Raw genomic sequence first — 20,203 nt, forward strand, 5'->3', positions numbered from 1 at the left:
CAGAGAGACTAGCTCTGAATCCGAAATTTCAGGCGTATGTTCGCTTTTAGGCACGTTCGATAAGAGAAAAAGGAGCAATGGATAAAAAAAAACCTCAGAGCCACCCATCCGATTCATCCTAATACACATTCTATCGGCACTATTGTCACCGATCGGTTTAAGCCGTCAAGTTTAGGCGTTGACCGAGATTCAAAGAAATTTAAATTTTACTCCACGCGTTTCAGAGCCGTTCCTCCACACTGTCCTCCAGCGTTTTCAACACAGCGTGTCGCTTGCCTGTCGCAAAGTCACGTTCGCTACTTTGAAACCGTTTACAAGATGCCACGTTCTTTCTTACGTTACCGATTGAGCAATTCGACGGTGTATCACATGCCTGTGTTGGTATTCGACGGGTTTGCTCTAATACTCATGGATATTTCTGTCGATGTACCTTTAAGATCCTGTGATAAGGTTCCAATTTGATCCTTGATGACCTGCCATCAATGATTATAGTTCATTCGTTGTACAAAAAAAAGAAAAATCACTTTCAGAAAAGTTCTTCAGACTGACTGTAATGGCTGAATCAGTAGAAATGAAGTGATGCAGAGGACATTCAGAAAAGGACAGGGAAAAGAACGTATACTGCAAGCTGCAGCAATGATATCAGGTGAACTTGTTTTTGATTTTCAGACTCAGTTCAGTAGTGATTAAATCTTCTCAGTGGACATGAGTTTGACGTTGATAGAAATTGATATATGGGTATACGTGTGTAAGACTATACCCTGTTCTTGCGTAATATGTATGTACCTTTGTAATATCCATAACACATCGATATGTACAGGTATAGTACCTACAAAGTGTTCTCATCAACGGTATAAATTATATGTAAAAAGGATGATATGATACATTACACGTTGTTGGCTGGCTATTTCCTTTTACCGTTCTTCCCCGCGCTCAGCAGCCGTTGATTGTTTTTTTTTTTTTTCTCTCTGTTTCCTTATTTCTCTACGGTCAAATCGGTAAGCTAAGCTTTACAAAACTGTGGTCGATGTATAAGATGAGCGTATCGGTGACTTGTCGTATCGCATCAGTTGGTTCGAGAGTGGCGTGGACCACCAGGTCTTAGCAAAATGGTAACCAATCCCTCGTCAAACATCCGTCCTCCAGCTCTAGCAGGGTTCGAAACCTCGCCTCGTAGCCACGCCGGTTTCCTTCGTCACATCTGCCAAACCACTGTTAAAACACACAAGCTGTCTCATGGCTGCTAACAGCCAGCTAAACGGTGAACTATAAGTCCGTCTGAATCGTGGGTGGAAATAAAATGAGGAGGTTAATTGACCGGTGGACTGATTGATATGCAGGCAATTGTCTAAAGTTTCAACGCTGAGTTAGTCACGATCAAAATACGATAAGATAGTAATTATCGAACTGTAGACGAGGAGAATCGTCGAGCTATTATAGAGATGAAAAAAGCAGTATCGGTTCAACCACGGAGGTTTAAAAAGCTCCATACACGGACTGCGCGTTTGACTTCGTTCACAGTTCTTTGGATATTCCATGGGCACCTAATTAAGCGGATCTAAAGACCAAGTATCGAGTGACGATCCCCGGGATCTACTTTGTATCCTGTTCAAGAGCCAGCAGGTCCTAAAAAAACGGTACGAAGGGTCGCTTCCGCCGAGGATCTCCGCTCGATGCGCTTCGGCACCTGAAGATGACGTTTCAATTGATTATACGTACGGTATCCGCGGATGTGGAAGAGAATGGCGTTTTTGCGAGCGGCGACGTTAAAGCTGACAATAAAGCGAGCAGAAGAGAAGCAGTTTTCACCATGCATGGACTATAATAGTGGAATAATAACCAGTCGGCACAGTGACGGCGCTCGGACGCATCTGCGGTTTGGCCGCTGGCAAAACAGGGGCACAATGGATTCTCAAAATATTTATCTTCCCCCTGTTCATATCGGCGAGATCTTGCAACGGTATATATGGATCTGGGAAAAGCGGTCAGCGTTGGGATATACGAATGATCGCGTTAAATTCCGACAATGGTTGTTATGCCTTGTGCCCAATGTGAGTGGAGAAAAATATATGCGGTTTGACTTCTGAAGTTAAGAGTCCGGGAGAAGCTGGATTAGCCACGGGACAACGGACTTCCAATGTAGATTTCATTTTCAGATTCTTTTTTCCCTTTTCTTTCTTATTCCGTTTTTCTCTTACCCCTCTTCTTCTTATAACTTCAGCCTCTCCGCAGCACCTTTTTGTTCGCAGGCTCCGAACCCCCGCTGCGATTTTCCACCAGGTTGACTCTCAAAATTACCCTCCATGCTAGATCCTGACAGGCTTCATTATCATTCACTAACCAGAAACGCTCGGGAAAATTTCAGATTAGAACGCCCGTTCTACGAGCATTTTCCACAAACCTTCAGCCCCGTAAATTTCGCGGAACAAAACAGACCTCGTTTCGTTTTTCCCCTTTGTGCCCGCGGTCGAACAAGAGTTTCAAAACACATCGCTGTCCTCTGTTTCTCAATTATAATACACATTTCTCAAAACTATAAACTAAAACAAAAGAGAAAGATGGAACAAAAAATAGAGAAATCCTGACGTGAATTACGAATACGTGCCCAAAGTGAATAAACTTGACGTTTTCTACGTAGCACAGGCGGTGTTTCTTTTCCTCGTTATTTTTTCTTGTGAAAAGACTAGAAACCCCGGAATTTTTAACAAAAACGTTTAGTATTCGTTGTGGTAGCTGATGTGCCGGAGTGAACAATTGATCGCGGTAGTTGGCACGTGCCCTTCAATTGTTCCTCGTATGTTTATAGATACCCACAGGTAATTTGGGTACATGGAAGAAGGAAAGACGACTTGGTAATAACAAGAATGTAAGTGCCATTCTGCGTGGATTCTTCTTCGTTTGAAGAGGAGGCGCGGGTACTTGGCCTCGGACACCGAAGTGGCACAAAACGGTTGATTACCGTCCGAAAGCGTATTATGGCGGTGTGAGGTCCATTAACAACAGAGCCACACATCCAACCGCATTACAAATATCCATTTCAGATGGCTAGCGATAATATTTCGTACGGTAAAGGTATACGGCATGACTCCATAAACTTGTAGACAGAGATCTTACATCATATACCCCCATCACAAAACCGTCGACGATTCACCATCGAATCGTTATGCGCATACAAACAATCTGGGCAGAATTGAAACACACACGTCCAGACACTTAGGCATGTTTAAGTTTTATTACCACCGATGATGCCTGATGAGAATGTTACAGAAGCCACCCGTACAGCCGTTATCCTATCTTGACCCCTCAGCCGGCTCCGTCGATTCTCGACGATGATGTGCCGATTGGTCACTCATCAGCGAATTTATTAACCCGAGCTCAGAACCGAGCATTGATTTTAGGCAGCCGCTGCGACTTTAATTTCTCCACCGAGCTTCAACTCTAAGGGGCACTTTTACAACAGATAATGCCATTGGACTATTACTGTAACGTGTCTTCAACCCTGGTGAGTCGAGGAAACAATAGCATGTTCAGGGCGCACGAAGTGGCGTGTCACTCCTGTAGCATAAACTCCTTTTAACGACAAAAGGAAGATGTAAAAAAACATTGACGAGGATGCATCCTCTCTCACATCGGGTGTGCCAGTGTGAGTGGGTGAAAGAAAGAGGGAGATGCTGATGCAGCGGAGTGCCCAGGGTGCATCCATCCTATTGCATGGCACCGTGCGCCGATCGGTTGTAAATTAATAATTCCAAGAGATAATATCGTTAATTATACGTGGCCGGCAACAATGGCGTGATTGTTTTTCGTGATAGTACTGACAATATACCCGACACGATGTTCCGTGCACCGTGCCCGATCGTTTCCAGACCCACACACCTCCCGTCCTCCTAAAGTGCCTGGAGTGCGTGTTGGTGCGTGCAACAAGCCTCTAGCTCACGCTCGACACCAGCTATCATCTGGCCGGACGAGCAGAGTCGATCCTTGGTGCAGCCTGCTCATTCGTTCGATGTTTGAACCTGTGGGCGGAGGCGCCAAAGTCTAAACCAACGCCTTCGCAATGAAATTACAGGTCAAAGACACACATACGCTGCAACGGTGAGCATGCATTATTTATGGATCATCCGGACCTCTCTATGGCTTCGCCACGGCTAACTCTCGTCCGCGGGAAGGTTTATGGACAAGGGTTAATGTTCTTATATTCAACAAATTATTTTTAACCACCGAAAAGTGCTCCTCGATCCTGACAAGGGTGATTTTTTTACCTAGGAGATGGTTGATACGTCGACGAGACGTTACCGTCACGGCTTGTGGTGATTCATTCGGAAAGGGAAGAAAAATAAGTGTGATCACGATGGTAATTTTTTTCTATGTATTAACTCGTTTATTTATTTATTTATTTACTTTTTTTTTCTAGTATTTCGGATCGTTTATTTACGTGGCTCGTCGAGTCGCGATCAGAACTCACGTAAAGTCTATAAACATTTCTGAGCGGGTGACAGCGAGGCGCTGGCTTCATTAGCAGTCAACGTCCGTCGGATATTACCATCCCACACGCGATCGGAAAGCAAAATTACATAAAACGCATACAGGCAAACTTTCACTGCTCAAATCAGAGCTGAATCGCCCGTACAGATACGCGGAATCCACGAACCTAACCTGACCCATCTAGACGCATTCAAATGCCTCGAAAGAACCGAAAGAGACCAACCGATCGGACCGTTATCAAACGATTTACCCATGCCGCACGGATCCAGAAACGGTATTGTTTCTGTGTAAGCATGAAATCGATTTCTGTGAAGCAGTTTTCTCTTTGTTAGAATTACCCACCGTCACACAGATTTAAAAAATAAATTGACACCAACTGGTCATTCACAATACGGATTCTTTCGTAGTCTAAAAATTTTCTTCAATACAGTTCAAACAAGGTTCTAAAGAATAATCTACGTTTGTAGAGCGTCATTTCATAATCAGAACGAGCGATAGATCAATGTCTATCAAAGTGATTGCAAAACTGAGAAACAAGCTCCACAGTTTTTCGATTTGTATCGGCAATCAGGAGCCTTTGGATGCAGACCGTGGCGTCGCGGAATGGCCTGGGTTGGACGGGTATAAGCAGGTGGAGAAAGTCAATACTTTGTCAAGCTCCGTGTTCCCGTGCTATATAACGTTGCCGACAAAAAATGATCCACAGATTCCTCCGCTTCGTTAGCTACACGGGAATATACCGCGTATCTGGATTGAGTTCCATAATAAGTTCTCGTATTACTGGCAGTAATCAGTTGCCGCGGTACAATTACCATCACCGCAATCCGTGTTAGACGCACAGTGTGTTATCCGATGACTCCTGTTTCCTTGACGACTCTTCTACGCTGCGTTCGATTTACGCTCAAGGAAACATTCACTCCAAGTCGTCGTATGCTTGGAATATCAGCTGCTCTTCACCGCCTGCCTAATCAGTGATAATTTCGCGGTGAACAATAGTTCTGTCAATCAAAATTCACACTTTTACCGTACAGCGAAGTGCCTGAAGGAGTATTGACACATTGGAAACAGTACCGGATGCAGAATCGTGTCAGACCCTGCGCTGTTCAGGTGGTGAAAACGTGGTGGTCAGGTCGCGTGGTGTAGGTACGTCCCCGCATAGTGGTGGAGAATCAATCACGGAGTAGGAGAGCGTTCATCTCTTGCGTCCTGTTACGGCCAGACCGTTAACACTATATCCATAGTAGGTAACTAACTAGAAGGAGTTGAAGGAGGGACCAAACCCTGAAACCACCCATCGCCTACCTAGAACCTGTCTATTAATCAAACAAATATATGCATAGTAACTCATTGTCAGCTCAGGTTAGGGTCGTCATAAACAATGCAGTTAATACATTATCCATCCATCCCCATGCTCTGTGCGTAAGATGGTTATAAAATATCCCGATGCAATGACTGATGAATGATGATGTTTTACGCTCTACGCCCAGACGCAGCATCGCTTTGCACTGAGCGTAACGCCCTTCGTCTTGATCATTTGCACCACGTCTACCCTTTGTGTCAAGCTATCAAATAAATTCAACGACGTGATATGGATCATTCCACGACCCGCTTTGGAAGACGTAGTCTTTTTCCGCCTGTTTCCCGGAAGTGCTCTTCACAGCCGGTGATCACGGTTTGGGGCTCTTATTTTTGCGCCGATACACGACGTCGCCCAGAGGGTTGTTAATCGCTCATAGAAGCCAAACCAACGTTTCCGTCAGCCTTAGACGCCAACGTATATCCCATGGAATTAAATTCGATGAACGTGAGATACGCTCGGGTTCTTTCTCGCCTTTTGACCCAACTTCCAGCGTGAGTATAAATAGAAGCGGCGTAGAGGTTACAGTATTCTTTGCATTCGTACTTTTGACAGCATGGTCAGTTTTTTTATCGAGGTAAAATGGTCTTTTCACCTGGTGATGGAGCTTGCGATATTGTTTCGTTTCCTCTCCAGTCTCCCCTTCCTTTCTTTCATTTCACAGAGAACTTATATAGCCTGCATGACGAGTGCCTGTTGGCCTAAGTTATTCTATCGACTCGATCGTTTCCTGTCAAACAGGCTTATACACACCGAGTGACACCGTAGTACCGTGTCCGCAACGATATATTATGCCATTTGACTATCAATTAGAGGATAATTGAGTCTCTCCGCCCGACGAAAGCACCGTTTCAGAAGTACGAGCACGGAACGATTACCCCTTGAATCGACGATTAACAGAGTCCTCCTCCATCCCAATCGGGCTCCAGGCACCTGGTGACTCCATTTCTCCAAACCCAAAGTTTGCTGCGCTCACGGAGATATCCATCGTTTTCGTTTCACTCGTTCGTTTCAAAGTTCAAGTGACTTCTTTCCTTCTCTAAAATCGCTTACTGATCCGGCGGTCAAGGTTTTTCAGACGCGCTATTGGGCATCAGTCCGCCGGGTCCGAAGCCGTGGATATAGGTATGAGAAATTCTTCGACATTCACCGTGATATTCCGCGTATACTCGCAGTGTTCGCGTTGTGTGGCGTTGACATTCCGTATGCATAACGCATTGCTTGTGTGGCCTCCCCTTAAACAATGCAGACAATGCTCCCGCCAGTAAACGATTATGACTCCTCTGCTTTGGTGCATTTCTGATTTTCCGTACCTACCGACACCGCTAACTTCTTCGTTAACAAACATAATTGTCTGTGAGTGTGTATGTAGTCATGTATGCATGTATCGCTTGTTGGAACGGAAAGTCGATAATGGCTTTGAATAATTTCATGTATTCAATCGTCCTTTTTCTTTATTTTTAACAAAAAAATACCCAGACGTTGTACGTCTCTAGTCATGAGTCTGATCGTGTCACAGGATGGTCTGCGAATTTTTTGCACATTCGTTTTTTTTTTTTTTTTGCTATCTCGTGCTTATTTCTAAATTGTTTTCAAAACAAGTAACACGGAGACTGGAAAGAAACAGATTTCAAGTTCTGCGAGGTTTCATTTTCGGCATAAGCGCGTGATCGCCGTGGTATGAATAATTAATTGGATGAATAAGATTTAAGTAGGCCCATAATTACTTTGTCATCGACTCGAGATAAGTTTCTAACTGATGTCTTTACTCGGATGAGATGGAGGTGGGTTAATCCCTCTTTTCCCTTTCGAGAATATCTTACAAATTCCAATAAAACTGGCTAGGCGTGTCTACATGTGTCGGGCCAGGTTCTGTAAAATCTGAAAAATGTTCGTTCCTTCTTCGAATCTCGGTGTCCGATCAGATGCTCGAAGCCCGTCCTCCGCGTTGTCGAGAACGAAGGATACACGGAGAGAACTCTGGGTGTTACTCACACACACACAACCTCTGACTTGACACACGAAATTTGAAAAGGTGCGAATGATTGCCCTTTGCCTGTACATCAAATTGCTCGCCGTGTAATTGTAAAAATAACTTTAGCTCACGTGTGAACCACTGATTTCCCCCCTAGAAATCAGCATCTTGCAGTTTAAGAGTAAGTTGAGGTGTCCAGGTTCGTCTGCAGCACGCGGGGTTTCCTTGTTATACGAAAAGCTGTTCGATCGGTGGGATCTTGTTGAGCGATAGGGTCAGCTGTTAATTACTTGAAGAGTTTAGCTTTAATTAGCACCGACAATTAATTGAGATGATTATTCGAGCGCTGCCGCCGAGCCTGAGTGATGTTCTACTAGATTCGAACCGAGATTACATCTGTAGCTGGGACAAAGCGAGATGAAAAACCGAACGTCGAGAGCAACGAGAATTGGCCCCTAATTCCTGTGTTCGAAGATGTTCAATTCCGAACCATACCTTACTTCTAGACCAATTAGTGCGCAATTGTGGTGACCACTCGCTGATCGATTAATAACGCGTAGCACGCCGCCCGAGAAAGAAGTGAATTCCGGAATATAACCGGGGGACGGGGGATCCAAGAAGTGGATGAAAGTATGTCGGGTCGTGCAATCAAACTGCCATGATTTCAAATTAGCAGATGCTTCGCCCGAATGAATGGGCGTCCCGTCGAGCCTCATAACGCGGGGCACGAAGAGGACCCCGAGGAATGCCTCGACGGCTTAAGATATTCACGACAACTATATTAGCTGCCTTAGATACCATCGGCGTCTTACTGTGCGAGACGACGCACCGTGTGCACGGCATAAACTCCCGCCTCTCGCCTTCCAGAAATTCATCCCGAACCCCATCGCGCATTGGAAACCCAACTTTCCATCACTTTTTCTCTCCTTTCACCTACAGTTCGTTCTCATAGTTGAATTGACCGCACGTTAAAACGCGGGAGCTGCCGAACACACGGAAATTCCAATTTTCCCGACATCGGTGTCATCCGAGATAGACGAGAGCTCGAAAATGTACCATTATTGCGAAGGCGCGTTCTGCACCCCCTCAATTTCGCCGGAACGAAACGAAATGAAACGAGACGAAATGGAACGAAATTGAGCTAAACGAATCCCAACTTCACGTAAGCTACGAGGTATAATTGAATCAAGGCTTTGACTCCCCGTGGCTCCGAGGTGTGACCAGGTTCTCCCAGCATGACGCTCTCTCTCTGGCCACGGATCACCAGAGATCGTATCTCTTTCTTCGTCTTAATATAGTTGTCTCTGAGTTCGCTTTTCGTGCTTGTACGGCGATGCGGTGGATACAGCAACCGTCCGAGGAACGCGTCCCTTTCTTACATTTATTGCGTTCCGAATCTGCACTCCGTTTCAAAATTTGAAGTAAGGTGAAAAAGAAAAGAGAGAAAAAAAACTTTGGAGAAGATGAGATAGCTTGACGAATTAAAAGAATAAATAACACCGAGAAGCTTCCAGTGTTGTTACCAAAAAATGGAGGGAGAATAAGAATACGAAGAGGCAGAGCTGGTTTGAGGGGTTAACAAAAAATTAACATGTAAATCCAAAGTGTATTAAGGTGGGCAGGGTATAACCGTGTTGCTGATCTCGAGCCACGATGACGAAACGCCATCTCGGTATTGTTAATCAACGAATTAGCATATGAAATCTGTATTATGTCGAGTGACGCGAGTGTATCGGAGACTAGAAGTTGGTGGGTATACATAAGCCGTGTTACACAGATGCTTGGGCATCGAGGTAAGGTAATAAATAAGATCAGGTTTATCAGATCTTCGTGAGTATACGTATACGGTACGAGAGGACTACCCCCTGCAGCTAGCCTGCATTATGATATACCAAGGTAAGCTGATTAGCCGAGTCGAAATTATTGTCCGCGTTTTTATAATTGGCTGAATAAACAGATGTTCCCTGAAATCGTCGCGTCGACTGTAGGCGCAAGACAGGGTACGTGCCTTCAGGAATGCCATACCGCTCCGGAGAGTCCCGGAACAGCTCTTCGCACCGAGCAAAGTAAACAGCGTTCAGCATGAGATGTGCCGGTATGAAAAGAAGCGCGGTACCGGTGCGCGAACACCTTAATCGTTGTATTTAGCCTGCCTGGCTAGGCTCCAGGACCAAAAAAAATCAGAGTTAATCACCCCGGTGCATCGATACCTCAACACATGCCGGCCATAACCTACTCGAGTAGGTACTCCTCTGCTGCCGTTCCTGCTGCTGCCGCTGCACGCTCGCAGGTATTGTGTGGAGCCAAGCGCCTGCTCGCTATAATTGGCCCCTAATTAGAGAACAGCAAAAAGTAGAAGTAGAATTCCTCATCTCCCTCTTCTTATTCTTATTACTCATCTTTTCTCCTCTTCTTCTACCTCCTGCGTCTTACCCGCCGCTCTCTGCGTTCCACGAGACTTCCTCTTGGCTCTTCATCGGTCATGTTAGTATCCTTGTGCTTATATTCTCTCTACGCCTACGGAGAGAAAAGCTTCACGGCCTCGGCTTTGCTGGGTTCCATCCTCTCCTGCACCCTGAGCCTGTCACAACTCCCAACCATCGTTTAACGCTCTACCCATTAACAGCTCAACTACCTCTGAAAGATTAATTTACTTCTGGTGATAATTAGCCGGTCTCCATTTGTCAGGTTTGTATAGCCATGATTTTTCAATCACGACCCCCACCAAATGAATTTGTTTTTCTGAAGACCGACCGTTACACGCACACACACACATACGCATGAGCGCATGCACGCCTTGTTAACAAAATCGGAATATGTTCCTTTTGAGACGCAGAATTAGGGCGAATAGTCAAAAAGTTGAACGAGGGATGAGTTTCGAATTAATTTAACGACCCTGGGTATAATTAATTGATTGGCGAATTTCGGTCTATCGTTAGTACGATGATTTTAATGTTGAGCTGATTACCGTACAGTGATGACTTTTACGATCGCTAAACGTGCATCTAAGCGGCAACTCTAAATCACGCTTTAATTGGATGATAAAAGGCGCGGTACGTGGTTGCAGAGAAGGTAGAAAACGTAATATCTGCAGACGGGAAAAGTTTTACGCTGGCTCGATTCCACTGCAGCTATGCAAGTGCAGCGATCGCGAAAGACCCGAGTGACTGTAAGAACCGCTTTTCTCGCTCTAACCCCGGGCACCGTACTCCTTGGAGGATGCAGGAATTAACGCCGACTCGGCGATAGATCGCAACCATGACCGGCGAGGGAAGCCCCATGCACACGCGCACTTCGCTAACAAGGGTGTGATCCCTTGATTCATGAGAGCCTCCAGGCGCATTTCTCCCTTTTGAGTAGCCTCTCTCCCTCTCCCTCTCTCTGGTTCTATATATATATGTATATATCTAGCTCTCTTAACCACCGAATGGCGTGCTCGCCGACGAAATTATATCACCAATCGAACTTGCCTGCACCTGCCGCATTTAATTCCTTGTAATTCCTGACGCACTGGTGCTTCGTTCGCGCTCCTTTATACGGCCTGGAGGCTCCTCTACCTTCTCATGGTTGTAACTAAATGTGGGGTGAAGTGGCCAATTAATTCACTGTGATGTATCCATTATTATAACATTTCTTGGAATGATAGCAATTTTCGAACGTTTCGACTCCCAGTCTCCACAAGAGTGTTGCCATAATAGAAGTGTCCTGACATCTTCGAATATCAGAATTAGCGTAAGATCTAGCAGTGTCAATTTATAATACTCTGTCCAATGCAAAATGATTTTATAGAACGAGATGATGATGTAGGCACGCCGTAGATATAAAGACAATGATATTGTAACTAGCAACAGTCGCTAAACCAAAACTCTCATCTACCTGAAAGGCAATTAACGGAATTGTTGGTTCACGGGATGCAGCACATTATGGTGAGGGAAGGTGAATATCGCATCCCTGATAGATTCGGTGAGTAGCATGACGGAGGTAATGGGATAGAGAACCCAGAATGGAGAATATACTTTAAACGGGGCTTAAACGTGGGCGTGGAAGTGATAATCTGCTGGTAACCGTCGAGAAAAGACTATTTAGGAATGGACTGGACGACCAAACTTAGTAAACAGCTTAACGCTGCCGGGTAAAATCGGGGGTCTTGACGCGCCGCTGAGCTGCTACCAGTGGGTTGACGGAAAAGTGATCGGGTAACTTTTCCACAGCGTAACTGCAGCAGCAACGCGCCATGCAAATTGTGATGCCTATAGTCATTGTCCGAGTCGTTGTAGGATTGGCCCTGTTCTTAAAGATAAATAGTAGCTTACGTACTCGGTCAGGAACTAAAGTCAGCTAACCGGTAGTTAATTTTAATCTGAGGTCTAATCCGGGACAAGTTCAAATACAGTTAAATTCGTACTCAAGACTCACCGCTGAGATTTTCTATGAAATAGGGAATTCCTTACTTTGTCACTTCTTGCCGTTAGGTTTTCTCATCACTGAACACCCATGGGAAAGAGTTTCCGAATGTCAGGAGTAGGATGAACTTCTTGCTACTTAGCACAAATTCCATAAGTTATATTCCAATTGTTGTTACATCGTCGATTCTTCGAATGTAAGCTTCGCGTACCGTGATGCCGATTCTTCTGAGTCGGTTTTTAGACGAACGTTTCTCAGGGGAAGCAAAAACCTGTTCGTGTTCTATGACCTAGATCTTCTCTACGGGGATCTATAAGGTGGTCGATGATTTACAAGACGATTCATCTAGATGCATCTCAAAGTACATCTTTGCGATTGTGCGGTATAGAATATTTTTTCGAGGACCGTGAAGTTTGAAGTTTCAGGATGCATTGTTACTGCAGAGGTTCACCGATCTCTGAAGCAAATTGAGAGCAGGTCGAGCCGTCAGATAGACAGTCGATCAGTCTAGTTCCTAACTAGTCCCTCAAAAGTATCATCTTCTAATTTGTGAGTGCCCCTCATGAGATCCTCGCTCGTTCTCGTGCTGGTTATATTCGCGCGTTAAGGTTCCGCCGCACGAAGCCTTTCACCCCGGCTGCACGAAGGAGTAAAAAGCGAATATAAGACATAAAAAAAGGTTCGAGGGAAGGAGGAAAAAGCCTCTTCTCGGGTGGGAGAAAACCAATATGAAATTACGCTCACGCGAGTGCGCGCCAAATTGCTGATAATAAACGGAGGATGCAGAAAAGAAGCATCGCGAGCCGACCGAGAGGCGGAGGAGCCTCTCGAGCCGTTCGAGGAGGAGGAGTGCCAAGGCACTCAAGAAGGTGGGGGATAGAGGGAGAGAGAGGCGAGAGGAGAAAGGGTGTAAAGCAGACACCGCGAGTAGCTTGATGCGAAGCTGAATGTACACAGGGCACTTTGTACCGCAGTGTGCGCAAAGGTGGGACACGTGTGAGCGAGATCACAGAGCACGTAGCGTGTGTGCACCAACGATGTTCCGGTTGCCATGGATATCGTGCGCGAGTCCTTTCACGACCTTGAAAGTTTTGTCGTCGTTCATTTCGACCGGAAACGCGTATCGGCTCCTGAATTACCCGCGATTCGTGTATCCCAACGGCTTCGGATGTGTAGGTCGCCGGAGTAAGTATGGCGGCGGGTTTAACACCCACACTCGTCGAATTTCACCGTGGTCGCAAAACGCTCCGGAGGGCACTCGTCGCTGCGACGTGACTGGCCGAGGTGAGACGCGATATGACGGGGCGATAATCGATAATTAATTAACGGCTGAGCCCGCCGGAACGCGATGCAATAACCTTTCGCATCCCTGGCCCCGATGGACAAAACCTTTCCAGTAGGCAGCCAGTCAGAGCTCTCCAAGATGGCCGTCGTGACGGGGCTTCGCCGTCTCCGGGTAGGGGTAATGACGCTCATCACCGGACAGTGTTTTGTTATACCAACATCGCCTGCCCGCCCCGAGATCTGATCTCATCTCTGATAGCGACCGGAGACCTGCCTGCTCCTCGCGAGGCCTGCCATCTAGGTTGGTAGAAGCTCCATACCTCGAAAGAATTACCTCCACGAACGACGTCTCCTCCAGTCCCCCTGATCTCAGAACGATTCTTTTTGTTTAACGTTCTCCACGTTCAAACTCCGCTCTCACTAACCACTGCCGCCACCTCGACTCGAACTCCTTTCCGCTTTTCGCACCAGACGTGTTAGAAGGTTCGGTTAGTTTTCTTTCCGGACACTTTAGCGAACACTCTGACTCTGCTTGAAGAAATTTGTCATCCAGTTAGCGTCTGGTAAAGTAATGTAATTCTCTTCAAAAACGTGAATTCTGTTCGTGGCAACGTTGATAAATATTCTGTTCACGGATACGTTGAAATAGAAAACATGCTGCCAATGATCACTCATTTTTCGACATTATGGTAACTGGCTTTTTCCAGCAGATTGTAGAAGTATCGATGAGAAGAACAAATTGTCCACTATCGTTTCGACGAGTGAAACAGGCGTTGTCGTTCGGTAGATCAGCGTAGGCTTCCGTCTTCCGAGAAGCGCACAGAAGCCAGGATCATGCCTGACGACTTAACATTGACATCGACACGACGGAACATTCAATGGACGTTCATCTCAACTCAGAGTCGGAAGGTTTTAATTCTGTAACGAAGTGACTCTCGAACCACGGGCTGTTCGAGTCCACGGAACAATGACGTAAAACCAAGAAAAGTAATGAAAAAAAGAAACAAAAAACAACAAGTGAATATAAAATACCAACGGTTGTTCGAGGCGATGGAACGAGTGTCGCGAGGATGTGTCAGAGGGGGAGAGCAGACGAGTGTTCCCAGCACTTAAGCCTCTCTTCCACCGTCCGAGCAGACGGAGTGAAATGTCTTCGGTAGGTAGCCGAAGGTGGATGGAGGCTTAGCGTCATTAACGCGAGATGCCTAATGAATTCCTTCGCACTAGCGCGAGAGTCTCTCTGCGGCAGGCCTGCCGACCGGTGTCGTCCTCCCGTGGACGGGACGCTCCTCTCTCGTTAATAAAAACCAAAATGGTCGCCAGCGGGGGGCCAGCCTGACTCCGGAGTCTCGCACCCCCCGCGGTTTTGACGGCTCTATTCGAGTCTTGTTAGGGGCCGAGAAAGACGCCTCCACAAGCCCTCGGCTTGGGCCCGAGAAGGAGAGGACGATGTACCGAATCGGCTCCCGTCGCGCTGAACTCGAACCTCCGCGTCACTATCGTGCGACTAAACACACCTCGTGCATCATCCAGCTATGTTCCTTTGTTTTCTACCTTACACCTTTCGCGCTCATTCCACACCATCCTGAAAGTTTCACTCCGGCCGGTTCAATCGCTGATATCTTCGCCCAACAAAGGCACCCTGAGAATCCAACGCTTTACTGTTTGCTCCTAACCAAACCCTCGACCACTTATGAACAGTCATGTCAGTAGCAAGGACGAGGATTTGTTTCGAAAGTCACAGCGATCAGACATTGTTTCCTTGTCACTTGACCTCCAACAATTCAGCTACAATTTAAAACCTGCAATCGTGAGCCATTTGAATGACGATAATACCAGATCAGGTCTTAATCATACGACATTGTCAACACTAAAAAGGGGGCTGAATATTTGTCGACGAAAATGATAACAGAAACAATAGTCTTAACTTGTTTACCTACTCAGGTGACTTAGTGTACTGCATGAAAGTGTGCTGCTAGTCATCGAATAAAATATTCGATTTTTCTAGTCACGTGTCATTTTTAAAATGCGATTGTTTGAGCATCTTGGTTCCATTGTTGTTCAGGAAGAACTTAAAACAACTCTACCTCGTCGAAGTGAATAACATATAACTTCATTTTCGTCGTTTAGCTAGCAGAAAAATTATCTTTCGTCACGCAAAAAACTCGTTATATAACCAAATTTACAATCAATTAGGCTTTACTTTATGGTTCTGATTTTAATTTCCACGTTACTTTGTTTTTGCAGTTGAAAAAAAGAAGCAAGAATTCCTTACACAACAAACAGAAGCTGATTGACGAACATGGCACCGAAAAATGTCTCTTTATGGAGATCAAAATTTCTACCACCCTGATGAGTTGGAGCTAAGTTTGCACGTTGTTTCCAAACAAGTAAACAGATGAACGGAACACGTCATAGTCAATCAATATCATTCATTTCGCATGGAATTACCGAGTGTTTCGAATTATTGGAACATCCCTAGTATGGACTTCAAATAGGCAGATGATGCGAAGAATAGCTGAGACTCGGATTTGATATCGAACTAGGCGGTGCATCGGTGGATCAACCCATGATCACCCAAAGGTAGGTTGTATACACGTATATATTTAAATGTACGGTATATACGACCGCATATTTAATCTCTGAATTTATAATATAATTACAATCCCCCGAACAGCCAGCCCCCGACAATTTTAATACGTACGTCGACGGCGAGTCTCCGTCTGTTGAACTTCAACGGCACTCTATAGGTATACCTACGTATATACGGTTGTGTATTTTATCGAGTTTGATTTGCTGGCCGGTGGGAGCGCGGGCAGCAGCCGCCTGCACATGCTTCGGAACCTGTGCACCACCCATCCTGCCCTTCGAGGTTAGGGCTTTTGTGCGCAGTGCGCAGGGGCCGGCGAGTTGCGTGCGCCGGATAGCCGGAGCCGGTGTAAATTAAAATATCGCCGAGGGGAATATTTGCCGGGCGTTCTCCGCTCTGCGCGCCGGTTCGGGTTGATGAAGTGTTTTCGAGGGCTGAGTGGCCTATTTACACCTGAACGTCATGATTTATCGGAAACTCCGAATATACGTGGGCCCCTCCCAGAAACTTCATCCGACGATAATGCGGGACGCTTTTCTCAATTCCGAGAGGAATTCGTACAGGCGAATAATTCCAGGCCCCGTTGCATATGGGCCCGCTGCTGTACGTCAGATTTTTTCATAAGATTGTCACGCGTCGAGCGGCGTTCGGAGACCGGCAACCTGTTGGACGGGCCGCACGAAGTCGGCGTGTACGTATCCCTGCTAGCTGCCAGGCCCGGGGGAAACCTCGAGAGCGTGTGTAGCTCACCAGTCATTATTTTTAATAAACAGAGTGTCAGTGAAGATAAATGCTTTTCTGGTTAGCCCGGGCTCTCGCCTGTGCACAATGAATATCATTATTTATTTTATCCCGCAGCTTAGGGAGCTTATTAAGCGCCATCCACACGTAAAGCACACCGGCATTAAAACGCAATTATCGCTTGTATACGAGCGTTATACATTATGTTAATACGAAATTAAGGGGCCCTGCGGAGCGGCCCGGGCCCACTAGCCGCGCCTCGAGGTCTCTAAAACCGTCAACGAGTGTCGCAAAAGCTCAGTGGTAATGAAATTCGGGCCCCTGCACCGATGCGTGGGGCTATTCGTTTCCCGATATCGCAAAATCTGTTGAAAAATCTTCTGGAATTCCCGAGAATTTCTCGGAACCAGTCAAAGACCAAGCACAAGTGACTGTTAGAATTTGACGTGAAATCCTTTGAAAGTACTTGAAATTTTGATACAAGTAAAAACTGCAAGACATTCGAGGTGAAATCATCTGGAATCGCTTGAAATCGCATGCCTCGAGTAAAATTATTGGGAATACATGGTTGAATCATCGAAATCTTGTAATCACTTGTCACTTAATCTGTAAGCGAATAGCTCCTCGCACCGATGCTTGCACCGAAATCGGAGAGGTGTGAAATTTATACCACGTCGATCCCGAAGCCCACGCCTGCATTCGCGAAGAGACCAGAGAGGAATCGTCTCCTCGATCGTTTCACGTAAAACTCGGATCGTAGAATATCTTCAATGGTTGGAGCTGCGGTCAGGGTGGTGATAAATTAGCCCTAAATAACAGCTGAGTTTGAGAAAACAAAAGGTAATTTGTTCCCCGGGCACGTCGCTGACAACCAAGGCAACCCTGAAACTCGACTCAGTTTTCAGCCTCCGCTGCAACGGGATTGCTGCGCTCAGCCAGGGCCAGAGATCTATCTCGGATAGCCAAGGGACGGACAGACGGACGGACCTCGAAGCGGGATTTTTTAACTCGGTTAACCCCCGCGTGCGACTTTTCGGTAACGTGTACAATGCGTGTAATGCTCGGGCGTGTGGAGGTGGCCGGTCGCCGCAGGCATACCCGGCTCGGTTTTTCAAGGAAACGCGTATCTGATTGACCACAAACACCTGGATAGCAATGGCATAAGTCTCTCCCGTAACTCTCCTTCCACCGTTCCACGTATCATCCGAAGGCGATCGTCGAGAGCTGGATTCCAGCTCTAGGCTGCACCGGACTTAGTGTAGGTAGGTATAGTTTCTAAAAAGTAACTGCAGAATGTTTCAACTGAAAAGTCTAATTGACTTTAGGATGGTCGTATATAACGTGGGTTAAACGACTACGCGGCGTAATATGTTAGTCAGTTAAGGACCGCGTGCTGTAAAAATTTCGTTTAACATATACTACTCGACGTTTTGGTAAATTATTCTACACTGATTGTGGGAAAACAATTTGTCTCCTTATATGCCTGATAAATATTCATTTCATTCAAATCAACATCACGCGTGCTTATCCTGCCGATGCACGCTCTACGGGCATTGGATCAAATTCACCTTGGACTAGTTTTACGGATTCCGATATTGAAGAAACAAATTATTTCTCAAATGACGTTGGTCAGATGGAGTCACAGAAGCCCATTTTCTCAGTGTATCAACGTCAGTTAATTAAATCCTTGCTTGTTTAAACTGTTGTCATTGAAAAAGATCGAATGATTTCTGAGTTTATTATCGATAAAAATACGTTTCGAATTGAACATTTAGTGTTACGACGTGGAGAAGGTAACTTTATTGAAAATATATGTGACATTGTACGAATTGGTTACTACTTTACGAATGATTTCAAATCCAAATTCAAGCTACAGTGTATATAACATAGCCGTGATGCACTAACCGATGGTTTAATTGCACAAGATTGACGAAGGAGCTCCGATCCTTGGATGGGGTCGCCGCGGTTTGACGCATGGAACAAATGGTCCTGCGCCTGGAGGCCGGTCCTGCAGCCTGTAGAGATCTTTATCTTGTGAGTGGTATATTTATGCATACCTTGCTTAGGCTTAGGCTGTGTAACCACGTGTATATGCACTCGTACCTGTAAACGCCAACATGCAGGCTCCGCATCCTTCCATCCCAATAATCCTGCTGGTTTTCAGGGTTGGGATATGCTTCGTACTTTATACAGGATCACGTTACGCTTGCATTTTTTCCCACTCTCCGTTTGCGTTATCTAATTTGTTCATATTCTGCAGCAATGCCGGCGTTTTCTCGGGATTCAATCGTGCGCGTCTCTCTTACGACCTGATCATGATCTGCTGCAGGGGCGCAAGTACCTTGGGCTGAAAGAGCTAGTTAGCGAACGTGTCAAGTCACCGCTTCATTAACGGACTCGACTAATGGCGGGCAAAGTAGATCATTAATCATCGGAATATGCGCGCATGTGGACGTGCAGGGTCGAGTGGTATTGTGGCGTGTTGACGACGTGGATGCAGGCAGAGCCGAAACCGAACTACACGCACACACAGCTGTGCGCGAATGGATTCATTGAAAGTGATGAAATTAAACGAGGCTTAAACCGGTGTAATGATTAGCAAGTTGTTGCTGCGCCGTTTGTACGAGAGAGGCCGCGGTGAGGAGGATATTGGGTGCAAATGAATTTTAATGACGTCGAATGCTCGGCCGGGAACCTCCCCGTTCTCCACACAATGCCCCCCGATGATTGATACATTTGAATGCGGTAAGCCCAGCGTGAAAACGTCTAGATTCTGATTGAAAGTTAATTTGATGATTAAGATTAATAACCTCATTAAAACGGCAGAAGACTGTGACCAATTGTTAATTGACTGATACGGCTTTATTAACTGTTGAGAATGTGAACGAGTCTCACAGGGTTCGGTAGAAGTAGAAAAAGATGACCGAGAACCGATGCGGGTAACGTTCATACCTATCTCGTTTCCGTGAATCCTACCGAACAACGAAACTTGTTACCACGCGGCTTAATTGCTCCGCTGCTTAATTGACAAATGTGAGAATTTAAACAACGATAAATGATAATCAGGGAAAACTGCAGTGACGTGGTTGAGGATAGTCAAAGCCCGTTTAATTAATAACATAATTCTATGACCGCGTCATATCTGTAATCTTATTCTTTATTATTTGACTCGAGCGGCTTGAGGAATCTGATATCTCGGGGCACCAATCAGCGTTTAATAAAGTCCTTAAGATTTCTTCCTCCGAAATCTCTCGAATTAATCGTCCGGCCCTTGCCCCGTACGGTGATGGGTTTAAGGAGACAATTATTTTATCGCCTGTGCGAGTAACCCGATATCTCAGTATCCACGACAACAGCCCAACAATCG

General features: G+C 45.8%; 1 protein-coding gene across 7 annotated transcripts in view; it reads left to right on the forward strand.

Annotated features, from left to right (window-relative positions):
* Positions 1-20,203, forward strand: part of LOC124217790 (uncharacterized) — a 174,975-nt gene that overhangs the window by 80,765 nt on the left and 74,007 nt on the right. For 5 of the 7 annotated variants that reach the window (XR_011176958.1, XR_011176957.1, XR_011176959.1 and 2 more), the window contains exon 3: positions 15,753-16,088. Coding sequence is in view for 1 of the 7 variants with exons in the window: in XM_069135477.1 (XP_068991578.1) it covers positions 531-548 (18 nt within the window). In the remaining 6 variants the exon portion in view is untranslated. Of the gene's footprint in view, positions 1-530; positions 790-15,752; positions 16,089-16,182; positions 16,828-20,203 lie in introns of those variants that run through there. The other 2 variants (XR_011176962.1, XM_069135477.1) reach the window with 2 other exon arrangements.

Source organism: Neodiprion pinetum, chromosome 4, assembly GCF_021155775.2.
Source record: "Neodiprion pinetum isolate iyNeoPine1 chromosome 4, iyNeoPine1.2, whole genome shotgun sequence".
Taxonomy (NCBI): domain Eukaryota; kingdom Metazoa; phylum Arthropoda; class Insecta; order Hymenoptera; family Diprionidae; genus Neodiprion; species Neodiprion pinetum.